Genomic DNA, 12,432 nt, shown 5'->3' on the forward strand with positions numbered 1-12,432 from the left:
AACCTGGGCAACAGAGCAAAACTCCGTCTCAAAAAAAAAAAAAAAAATTGCAGTAATCATTAGGCTGTAGGAGATTTAGGCAAACAGAATGATCTAAAGTTTTATCAGGGCAAAACTAAGTCTGTGATATTGCCTTCACGTGGAATAATTTTGAACTACTAGTGATAATAACAGTACTTTATATTCAAATGCACTAAAATGTATAAAGCGCTTTCACAATTATCAAAGAAATCTCCCAATAATACAAGGTAGTAAAATGCAAACTGGGAATCCATAGTGATAACAGAAGGTCACATCAACAAACACAATTATACAAACACCTTAAAAGCAGCTGTTGTGGAAGTGTCCTGTTGCATGTTACTTCTCATGCCTACAAGGTAATTGTTGTTCATCTGTAATATGCTATTAAACTCATGTTTAATTATAGGAAGAAAAGTAATATATATGTATTGTATAACACAATGTGTGTGTGTGTGTGTGTGTGTGTATAGAGAGAGAGAGAGAGAGAGAGAAAATACCTTAAAAAATCTTTTGGGAAAGAGAAAGAGGCATAAATTAAGATAACAAAACTTTGAAAATTCAATGTTTAAATTGAAAGAATTTTCTTTTGAGAATATCAAATGGTTAAAGCTGATTCTTATTAAAAAGTTTACTTCCTGATTCCCAAATTAGAATTTTAAAAATTAGATACTCAAATTCCTTCCAAGAGAACTTGTAGAATTATTCAAACTAAATTATTAGTCTAAATTAACCTATATGATGCTTTCAAAAAATAAGCTTAATCTAATTCTAAAAAGACAACTAAATATAGCTTATCCATTTTAGAATTAATTTGAAATTCTGAGTGCACCAAAATTACTATACTTCTTTAGAGACGGATGGCTTGTCATATAAAAATAAAGTTGCAATAAAAATTGAAAGTATGCACCTTTTTAAAGTGGCTTTATAAAACCATTTACAAAACTTTAAGTCAGATGCATCAACAAAAATATACAATAAAAAGTAGCTAATCCCCCTTATTTTGTTTAAAATCATCAATGACATCAAACAATAGCAAAACTTCTTACAAAAACAAGAAGAGCCAGTGGTGTCTGAGCATCTGCATTACGTCCTTCCCTTCTGCCTGTGGGTACCGAATCAGTTACCTGTATGAGACCGTTTGTGAAGCTCCAAGTTGCTTGGGTGTTTAAAAGGTTTCCCGCATAATTCACATGCGTATTGTCTCTGGGACTGAAGTGTCTGGGACTGGTCTTCCAGGGCAGCTGGGTCTTCAGGCCTCTCCATCTCACTAATGCAATTAAAATTCTCACAACTGACGACTTCTTCACTTTCTTTTTCTTCAGCACTTTGGCTGCTAGCTTTCTCTAGGGTATTTTCACTAGAAGATTCTATCCTCTTTGTCAAACCATCATCCGACTTGGGTTCAGATATTTGCTCTGCAGATTTCTGTGACTTCAGGAAATTGAGTTTCTTCAGATGAATGGCCTTTTTGAGCCTCATCTGCTTGGCAGGTTGTTGGCATGTGGCGTCTGACTCAGGGTGTGGGGCAGAGTCATTCACAGGCTGGGCCAGGAAGTTGGAAGGTAAGTGCTCGGGAGACTCCAGGATGCATTCGGAATGACTGACAGCACAAGGCTGGCTCTCTACCGTGGTAAGGTCTGTAGAGGTGCTGAAAGTAAAAGGCTGCTCAACGACTCTCTCCTGACTGGGACCAGCTGCGTGTTTATGGTACTGCTTACTGTAAAAGTTTCTGAGTTTGTAATAGTAATTTGGCTGTTTGAAAGGCAGTTCTGTGCAGCTGCCATCAGAGGCTTGTTTTGAGATTTCACCTGCGGAGTGATGCCGATTAACTGATGGCGAAGCACGTGGATGTGATTCATCCAACGTTTTATTCTGCTGTGCATCTGCTGAACATTCCTGCAGTAAATGAGGGGGGTAGTTGTTTTCACTGATAACACAAGTAGCATCTGGGGTCAGGGTGCTTTGCAGAGACAATGTACTATTACAAGGCATGCCAGGTGGCTGTACTGCAGTGGCTGATTTTAAAAATGTGTGACACAGACTCAGAACATTTTGAACTTGCAAACACTGTGCTGTGTCCAGCATTACTTGTATATTGTCCTGGTTAAGATCTAGATGAGAAGTGTACATGAAGTCCAGGATCTGCCCTATGCCACTGACATTTTTAACATCCAAGTGAAAAACATCATTCTTCTGACTTGAAGAATTCTGAAAGAGGCTCCTGGTAAAAGAAAGAGTATCTGTTTACAGTGTCAAAAATCCACACTGTCTTTTTCTTATAACATTCATATATTAATATTAAAAAATACTATCCTGTGAATGTCAAGACTTTTAACATAAGTATGTTTTAATCCTTTAAAACAATCTGGCAAACCATCCAACTAAATAATTCAGATGAATTAAAGTAGTGGATTGGGTATGCAGACTTCAAAATATATCTCAAAGTAAATTTTTGAAATATACTCAAATTTACACATTAAAAAATTACATACAGTAATATGACTGATAAACCACAAATCAAGAAGATTCTAAGATAATTCCCAATATGATCTAAGAAATAAAAGATTGCTCTAAATATTTTTTCAAAAGGTAATTATCCATATATATTAAATACATACTAATAGAGTATACAAAATTAAAGAATATACACTTTTCAATATTTCATATTTAGTCTCACAAGTATATTTTAGGCCATAACCATATACACAAATATTTCCACATCTAAGTGCCTAGAAAACTTCAAATAAAAATAGCTAGAATAAACCAACCCTCCACACCATTCCTTTGTAACCAGTAATTTATTTGGCTGTTAGGTTTTTCAGCCACCCAGCAGTTCAAAAACCAACAGTGAGAAAAACCCTAAGAGTTAGTGAAGACCAAAAGGCACTCTAAAGCCCAGGCACTTTATTCTGGATACAAGCCAAGGTCACAGGTGAACAAATTTCTATTATGTATGAAATAATAAGCTCAGGTAAAGTAAGTTGAAGACATTTTGTCAAATGCAGTCACCTATTTCCCCCAAACAGCCTTCAGTTCTGTTTTTAAGTGCAAATCAGCCTGTGTATCACAGTATCAAAATTTAATTGTCCTGGGAAGACAGAAAAAAACAGGTGATAGCAAACCCAAGAGTTTGCGACCATTTTTCACAGGAACAACACCTGCTACCTACCTTAAGAAGCTGATTCATTACAATGTGTAATGTGGCCTATACAATAACTGAGACTCAATTTGATGATTCAGGATTATCAAAGAAAGAGCAAATCATGTCCCACGTTGTCTACTAAAGCAGTAAAATGGTATGCATTTTGGAAACAAAAACTACTTTAAAAAGAAAGAGTATTGTATTTAAAGAGAGATAAACCTGCTAACGACAAAATGAATTTACGCAGAATCACTTAACTCTAACGATTTTTTTTTTTTTTTTTTTTCTGAGAGGCAGAGTCTCGCTCTGTTGCTCAGGCTGGAGTACAGTGGCATGATCACGGCTCACTGCAGCCTCCACCTCCTGTGCTCAAGGGATCCTTCCACCTCAGCCTCCTGAGTAACTGGGAATGCAGAGTAATGTTTAAATAAGCTGAAACACAACGTCTTGGTATTATTCATTATTTATAAATAAATATTTCATATAAGCCAAAATGATTGTAAGTTTTCTTAGAATATTCAAATGAGAAACAAAAACTAAAATGCTTTAATTAAGAAAAACAGAAAAGAAAAATCCAACACACAGAATATGTTTTCCCCTCTGATTTCTTATCACAGAAAAATTCTGACCAGGAACTTAATTCCTCCATCATTTTATCTTGAAAGGATAAGAAATATATGTAGAAGATTGACATTAGCCAGAATTATTAAAATGAAAGACAAAGAACCAAAATACTTTCAATCATCCCAAATTCATTTTACTTAAGAGCCTCTTTTCTTTTCAGATTACCCTAAACACAAAAGCAAAAATAATAAAAATGATTAACAAACTTAAAACTTAAAACAACTCCTACAAAGTCCAATGTGCTATAAAAAGATAAAGATAGTGAGATCCAAGGAGAACAAAATATGAATACTTCCATACTAACAGAGCTTTCCCTCAATTCACAGCTAGGAGAATTAAGTCTAAAACACCTACCTAAAATACTGGCTGAATGCTGCCAGGACATTCTTATGCGCTTTAAAGCAGACTCCTTTTACCACCAACATACAGTCACAAAGCAGGCCTTGGATCCGCTGCTCATGCAGTTGCTGCAGGAGATGGCAGCTGTGGGTAGCAACAGGGTCCATGCTCAACCATTCAAGTGACCTACAGCAAAAAATCACAGATACGACAGATATTCTTAAGGACCTCACTGGAAACTAAATGGGATTGAAACTTACTGATTCATCTGTGCTTCACTCTCCCATCAGTTTCTCTCTCTCTCTCTCTCTCACACACACACACACACACACACACACACACACACACACACACACAACTGTTTCTGAGGCATCTAGACCACTGCTGTTCAACAGAACTATCTGTCATAATGGAAATGCTCTCTATCTGCACTGCTCAATACAGTAACCACTGGCCACACATAGTCACTGAGCACTGGAAATGTGGCTGAGGGACTGAAATTGTAATTTATATTTTAAAAGCCACAGAATTTAAACAGTACAAATCTAGAATATGACCATGTTAATACTGTATGTACTTCTCTGTGTCTACTTAGGAATACGTCAAATGAAAAATAAAATAATATACACATATATAAAGACGTATAAGGTGAAAGAAAAGCCAGCTGGCTAAGATCAAATCCATATTTATCGAACACCTGTACACAGGTCACTGAATTAGAAGTTGGGGAAATTAGGGGCCTATTCTGGGAGATAAGGTACAGGTCAAAATATCTAACATCACCAGACAATGATATAAGAGACATCGCAAAGCAGCAGGTCCCCTTACTCGTGCCTTTGTGCCTGTCTAAGAGGCTACTTGGGCAGATGCCTGAAGCAAGGGAAGGAGCTGTGCAGGTACCTGGGCCAGAAAGAACAGCAAGCACCAAGTCTCTGAGGCAGGAGCTTGCTGGGCTCAGGTGTGGCTGAGTGAGTGGCAGGAGATGACATCCTAGAGGGGACAGAGGGTCAGGTCATGCCGCAGGCCTGAGGGCCCTGTTACGAACCCTGACTCTGATTCCAAAGGAGATGGGAAGCCATTGTGTAGACACTGCAAGTTTCATCCTTCAGCCTCTGTTCACCAACTGACTACTGTGTGCCAGGCTGTAGGGTCACAACAATGAACAAAACATGCCAGGTCGCCACTCTCATGCAGCTGAAATTCTAGTGAGGGAAACACACACACGAAGTGCATGACGCATGACTAAACAAAACAGGTAAGAGCTAGATGCTAGAATACACAGGCCAGTAAGCCATGGTCTTGGACGTCTAGGGACGCAGTCTAGTAGGGGATGATTTATGAAAGAGAAATAGTTGGAAGAAATGGAACCAGATTGGGACAAGACTATGAAGGTTAGGCAGTCTGCAGTAGGCGTGGTGGTTCACACCTGTAATCCTAACACTTTGGGAGGTTGAGGCAGCAGGATCACTTGAGTCCAGGAGTTCGAGATCAGTCTGGCAACAACATAGTGAGACCCTGTCTCTATGAAAAATAAAAACAAAAATTAGCTGGGCATGGTGGCACATGCCTGTAGTCCCAGCTACTTGAGAGGCTGAGGTAGGAGGGCTGCTTGAGCCCAGGAGGTTGAGGCTGTAGTGAGCCATGATTGCACCACTGCCCTCCAGCCTGAGTGACAGAGACAGACCCCATCTCAGAAAAAAAAAAAGGCAGTATGGTACTAAAAATCTAAAAACGCATCATCTGCTTTCTTTGCCTTCATTCTCAGTACTTAAGCATTGCTGAAAAAGTCACTACATCACTAAGCCCAAATCTAAGCTTCTTAGTTAGATTACTTCTCACTTAGACTTATCTCCCATTACTCCAAGTATGTGGCAGCCAAAATGAACTACTGGTAGCTCCCCAAACCAGCCATGTTCTTGGCCGGTCGGTGGGTTGGAGACCTAGTTCCACCACTCACTGGCTATATGACTTTGGGCAAATGACTTTTTTGTGACCCACTGTCCTCACCCTATCTCACAGGTTATTGCGGTTACCTGTGTGAACATTTAGACTATTATCTGGCATATGGAAGGATTCTGTAATAATCCGTAAGGATCACCTGGGGAGCTTGTTAAAAATGCAGATTCCTGGGTACATCCCAGGGTTTTGTTCTGTCAGTCTACAGTGGAGCCTGGTGACTGCATCACAGGTATTCTGGTGATTCTGAGCAGGTGGACTGCAGATCTCTGCCTGTGCTCTCCTCTGAAAGTCTTTGGTTCTGTCCTGGGAATACTTTACTCATACCTGACCCTCCCACCTTCCAGATCAGGGCTCAGCTGAGCTGTCGCCTACTACTTTCCCACCATTCTTTTTTTTTTTTTTTTTGAGACAGGATCTAGCTCTGCCACCCAGGCTACAGTGCAGTGGTGCAATTAGAGCCCACTGCAGTCTTAACCTCCTGGGCTCAGGCGATCCTCCCGCTGCAGCTGTGACTACAGGCATGTGCCACTATACCTGGCTAATTTTAAAAAGTTTTTGCAGAGATGGGGTTTTGCTATGTTGCCCAGGCTGGCCTTGAACTCCTGGGATTAAGCAATCTGCCTACCTCAGCCTCCCAAAGTGCTGGGATAAAAGGCATGAGTCACCGCGCCCAGCCCCACGATTCTTAACCCGCTCTGGGTTTGGGGTTGCTCCTCTGTGATCTTCCCAGTGTCTTCATTCCCATCACGTCTCTTTCCCTCACTCATAAAAATGACTGTGACTTTAACTTCACTAAGAAGGCCGAACCCAGTCGGGCGTGGTGGCTCACTCCTGTAATCCCAACATTTTAGAAGGCTGAGGTGGGCGGATCACCTGAGGTCAGGAGTTCAAGACCAGCCTGGCCCACATGGTGAAGCCCTGTTTCTACAAAAATACAAAAATTAGCCAGGCATGATGGCGAGTGCCTATAATCCCAGCTACTGGGGAGGCTGAGGTGGGCGATTCACTTGAACCCAGGCGGGGGAGGTTGCAGTGAGCTGAGATCGTGCCACTGCACTCTAGCCTAGGCGACAAAGCGAGACTGTCTCAAAAAATAAAATAAATAAATAAAATAAAATAAAAGAAGGTTGAACTGATGTATAACTTGATAACCATAGTGCCTTAAATTTTTCTCAGTTCCAAATTTCCCACTCACTCCTCCCTCGTTCCCTTAGGCTTCACGGGATGAAACGTGCCTCCTCCTTCCCAAGATGAACCTTCCCTCTCCCCTTGAGCCTTCCTGCCTCCCCTAGAACCTGGTTCCCTCAGTGAAGCTTTCATTGCTTCACCCTGTCCTTTGGTGGCTCCTCCAAACAAACACACCAACATTGCCCCATGTTGAAAACAAAGTGAAACAGGATAACGACAAAGCCCTCCCCCTAGGTTCCTCTAGTCATCACAGGCCTCTCTTTCACGCTTTTCAAAATCGCTATCTACATGCCCCAATTTACTTTCTCATGACTCCTTTTTCACCTTGTGTATTAGTCCATTTTCATGCTGCTGATAAGGACATACCCAAGACTGGGCATTTACAAAAGAAAGAGGTTTATTAGACTTACAGTTCCACATGGCTGGAGAGGCCTCACAATCTTGGCAGAAGGTGAAAGGCAAGGAGGAGAAAGTCATGTCTTACATGGATGGCAGCAGGCAAAGAGAGCGCTTGTGCGGGGAAACTCCTGTTTTTAAAACCATCAGATCTCATTCACTATCATGAGAACAGTGTGGGAAAGACTCACCCCCATAATTCAATCACCTCCCACCAGGTTCCTCCCATGCACGACACGTAGGGATTGTGGGAGTAAAAATTCAAAATGAGATTTGGGTGGGGACACAGCCAAACCATATCACCTTGCAACCTTGCTGCCACTCACTCCACTGAAACAGACTTTCCCAACAATGACCTTTCCTCAGTCCTCAACCATCCTCTCCAACTTTCCCGCCACACATGGCAATGTGGTCGGCCAACTCCCATCCTGAAATCCCTCCTTTCCCAGAACTCTTCAGGTTCTCTTCCCATGTCCCTGATCTGTCCCATCCCTATGCTGTACCTGTCTCCCTCAAGCCTTGCTTAAGGTCTTGTCTCCCTCAAGCCTTGCTTGTCTCCCTCAAGCCTTCCTTAAGGTGCAGCACCATAGCCCTCTCCTCTTTCCCTTGACAATCACTTTCATTCTTGGCTTTCACATGTTCTAACACAACTCCTAAATTTGAAACTTTAGCTTCAGCTACCAGTTCCAATCTTCAACTCTCTGCTAAACTTCTTCAATGGCATGCCCTTTCAATGTAGAATCTCTAAATTTCATCCCCCATCCCCTCACCTATCAAATCTAGACCTTATTCTGACTCCCCTCATCTCTTTATGGAAAGCTTTGTTTCTAATGGGTAGAGTTTGGGGTACTGGCATGATCTCCTGGTTTGAGATCAAAGTGAGACTCGGAGAAAACTGGGACAAAGAGTAACACTGAGGTACTGCCCGAAACAAGAGTACAGAAAGAAAGGCATGATGGTAGGTGGCGAACACTGTTCCCAGTGCTGAATCCTCAAGGGTAGTAACAGCCAAGTGAGTAATCAGTTACCCACCCCTGCCAAGCTGGTTGCCTGTAAAGGCTTCTAAGTTTATCATTCTTTTTAGCTATAATTTACTGACTACTTACCACAGACCTGTGCTGAGCATTATCACATCTGATAATGGTTTGGCCCTGTGTTCTCATACAAATTATAATCCCCACATGTTAGGGGAGGGACCTGGTGGGAGGTGACTGGATCATGGGAGCAGTTTCCCCCATGCTCTTCTTGTGACAGTGAGTGAGTTCTCAGTAGATGTGATGGTTTAAAAATGTTTGGCAGTCCCTGCTCCCCCCACTTGGTTCTCTCTTCCCTGCTGCCATGTAAGATGTGCCTTGCTTCCCCTTCGCCTTCTGCCATGATTTTAAGTTTCCTGAGGCCTCCTCAGCAATGCGGAACTGTGAGTCATTTAAATCTCTTTCCTTTATAAATTACTCAGTCTCAGGTAGTATCTTTATAGCAGTGTGAGAATGCATTAATACAACATCCATTAACTGAAACAAGTCTATAAGAACCCAATTACCATCATTTACAAGAGAAACAATTGAGATATAGAGACTTTAAGTCACTTATCCAAGATCATACAACTATTATGTGCCAAAGGCAGGATTTGAATCCTGGCCCCTAAACACTGGAGTCTATGCTTTTATGCTATGCTATCACCCATGGGAAAAAAGACATTAAACACACACACACACACACACACACACACACACACACACACACGAAACCCTCCTCCACGGACCTGTTAAAATTAGGTAAAATTGTGTAATTATACAAATGTAAATGTCTAGATATATTAGGTAGATGTCTAATTAGAAAATCAGACATTCTCTAACTCTGTGGAATTGATAAAGGAAAAAGTTATTTGGAATGATCCCCAGAGTTATGATGCTACGCAGTTATTAACTGTTACACAATTTACTTTTACTATAAGAATTATAGGCTGGGTGTGGTGGCTCATGCTTGTAATCACACCACTTTGGGAAGCTGAGGCAGATGGATCACTTAAGGCCAGGAGTTCGAGACCAGTCTGGCCAACACGACGAAACCACCTCCACCAAAAATACAAAAATTAGCCAGGCGTGGTGATGCATGCCTATAATCCCAGCTACTCTGGAGACTGAGGCAGAAGAATCGCTTGAACCCAGGAGGCCGAGGTTCCAGTGAGCCGAGATTGGACCACTGCACTCTAGCCTGGGCAACACAACGAGACTTCGTCTCAAAATAATAATAATAATTATTATTATTTCATATCATTTTGTATAGTTCTCTAAATTATTTCATGATGTTAATCCTGTACCTTCCCAATAAGGTTATAAAAAGGTCTGGAAAAAAATTGTATCTTACATTTCTTATGTGTTCTGTAAATTATAACTATAAACAAAAATGTATCTTATACCTAATAATAGTAATGATTATGACAAATACTTATGTTTCCTAGATGCCAGGCACTATTCTAAGCCCTTTACACTTATTAACTCATTTACTATAAGATAGGTGCTACTATTATCCACATTTTACAGGTGAGGACAATGAGGAATTTGGCAGATTTAAGATGGCCACAAATTCTCTGATGATTCTCCCACCGGGTAGTGGAGTCTAGGTCTCCTTCCCTCCTGTGCAGGCTCTGCCTTAATCAGATTCTGTGCTTACAAAGCTGTGCTCATTTCCCAGGCCCAGGCCTTAAGAGCTAACAGCTTCCACTTCCCATCTTTCAGAACAGTGGCTATGGAAGGCCTGAGCCACCTGTAAGATGCCCAGCAAGAGAGAACACATGGAGACACAGAAGGGTTCAGCTGGCTCCCAGAAAAGCCATCCTGACCTCTCCAGGCTGGCCCCTCCTCCAGCTGAAAGCCACTGAGTGATCGCAGTTGACACCACACAGAATTGAAGAATTTCTCAGCTGACACCTGCCTGAGGACCTAACCTGCAGAATTATGAGATAAAATAGTTTTTAAGTCACTAAATTTGGGGGTAGTGTGTTACACAGCAACAGAAAACCTGAATATGTACAGAGAAGATGGTCACACAACTACAAACAGGTAAGCAATAACGGACAGAGGTGGGATTCAGAGCCAGGGAATCTGACGCCAAAGCTGCATTCATAACCACTGTTTCCTTTGATCAGAATCAGCTGCCTCTTCAGTCTACTGCCTATGCCTGATTGTCCAGGTAATCCCAGACAAGCTTTGCATTAAGGAACTGCACAATTCAGGACTAAGATGTGCTACACAAGGTGTTGCAGTGTGACAGAAGGAGCAGAAGGTTCTCTTCCATCTTTGCGACTAACTCACCTGGTGACAAGCAGTCAAAAATTTTCTGTGGTGAAGACATGGACTCCATCTGTCTTATTGAACAATGTATCTCTGGTACCTCGCAGAGTGCCTTCGACATAGTAGGCACTCAATACATATTTCTGGATGGATGAGACTCTGGGCCTCAGTTTTTCATCTATAAAAATGGAGAGGTCCCCTATTGGACTAGGTGATCTCTTTTAGAGGTTTTTTCTTGTTCTAAAAGCTACAAATCTATACAAGGAATGTGATGGTGGAAAGATGGTATGAATGGCATCAAAAAATGAAAATATGGGGGAAAAGAAACAAAAAAAAGTTTAGATCAATGTGAATGAAGAAATGCTTCTAAAGAAAACTAGAGCCAGAATGGAATTTCAACCTGCAGAGAGGACTCCTAGAGCAAAGGCCCCTCAATTCTACCAACAGGTCAAATACTACTGGATAGAATTTGTGGATGTTTTTTCAGCAGAGCCATTAATAGATTACTTCTCCAAGGGCCCACAGTTCACGCACCTTAATATCAAGCTTACCACAGAGGGCTCCTAATGAGTCTGCCCATCATCATACTTTCCAAATGGCTTACTCGTAGCTCCTCACCTCCACCCTACTTATAAAAGCACTGGCTTGAAGCAAACAAACCTGGAATCTTGTCTTAGCTTTATGCTGACACTTAATCATACAGGGAAGGCCAATTCAGTTAAACAGAAACTGTGTGCCTAACATGTGCAACAGATTGTCGCGAGGATGGAATGCTGACAAACGGAACAGATGTGTTCCCTGCCCTCCACAGGCTCTGTGTCTCAGTTTTCCAACATTCACTTAACTTTACAGAGTGCCCATTATGCGCTAGGCACTGAAGGTACGATGGCAAACACATCAGATATGGTCATCCATGTCCTCATGAAGCATCAGTCTAGTGGGAAAAACAAGTATCGTCGCACTGTACCAGAGTTATTTTTTATTTTTTTCTGAGACGCAGTCTTGCTCAGTCGACCAGGCAGGAGTGGAGTGGCGTGCTTTCAGCTCACTGCAACCTCCACCTCCTGGGTTCAAGTGATTCTTCTGCCTCAGCCTCCCAAGTAGCTAGGATTACAGGCATGCACCACCACACCCAGCTAATTTTTGTATTTTTAGTAGGGACGAGGGGTGGGGGTCTCACTATGTTGGCCAGGCTGGTGTCAAACCCCTGACCTCAAATGATCCACCCGCCTCAGCCTCCCAAAGTGCTGGGATTACAGGCATGCGCCACCACACCCACCTGATTTTTGTATTCTTAGTAGAGATGGGGTTTACGGGGTTTCACCATGTTGGCCAGGCTGGTCTCGATCTCTTGGCCTCATGATCTGCCTGCCTCGGCCTCCCAAAGGGCTGGGATTACAGGCGTGAGCCACGGCACCCAGCCCTGTGCCAGTTATTAAATGGAGGAAGCAGAAATTAATTTGGGAGGGA

The 12,432-nt window shown here is 41.9% G+C and overlaps 1 protein-coding gene across 3 annotated transcripts in view; it reads right to left on the reverse strand.

The window, feature by feature from the left end:
* Positions 1 to 12,432, reverse strand: part of ZBTB49 (zinc finger and BTB domain containing 49) — a 30,322-nt gene that overhangs the window by 16,281 nt on the left and 1,609 nt on the right. For 2 of the 3 annotated variants that reach the window (XM_055246319.2, XM_063619383.1), the window contains exons 2-3: positions 4,142 to 4,312; positions 1,146 to 2,242 (exon numbers count right to left, since the gene is read on the reverse strand). In XM_055246319.2, the coding sequence (XP_055102294.1) occupies positions 1,146 to 2,242; positions 4,142 to 4,293 (1,249 nt within the window). In that variant the 5' untranslated portion in view covers positions 4,294 to 4,312. Of the gene's footprint in view, positions 1 to 1,145; positions 2,262 to 4,141; positions 4,313 to 12,432 lie in introns of all 3 variants that reach the window. The other variant, XM_055246320.2, reaches the window with a different exon arrangement.

The sequence above is a fragment of the Symphalangus syndactylus genome, chromosome 16 (assembly GCF_028878055.3).
Source record: "Symphalangus syndactylus isolate Jambi chromosome 16, NHGRI_mSymSyn1-v2.1_pri, whole genome shotgun sequence".
NCBI classification, from domain to species: Eukaryota; Metazoa; Chordata; class Mammalia; order Primates; family Hylobatidae; genus Symphalangus; species Symphalangus syndactylus.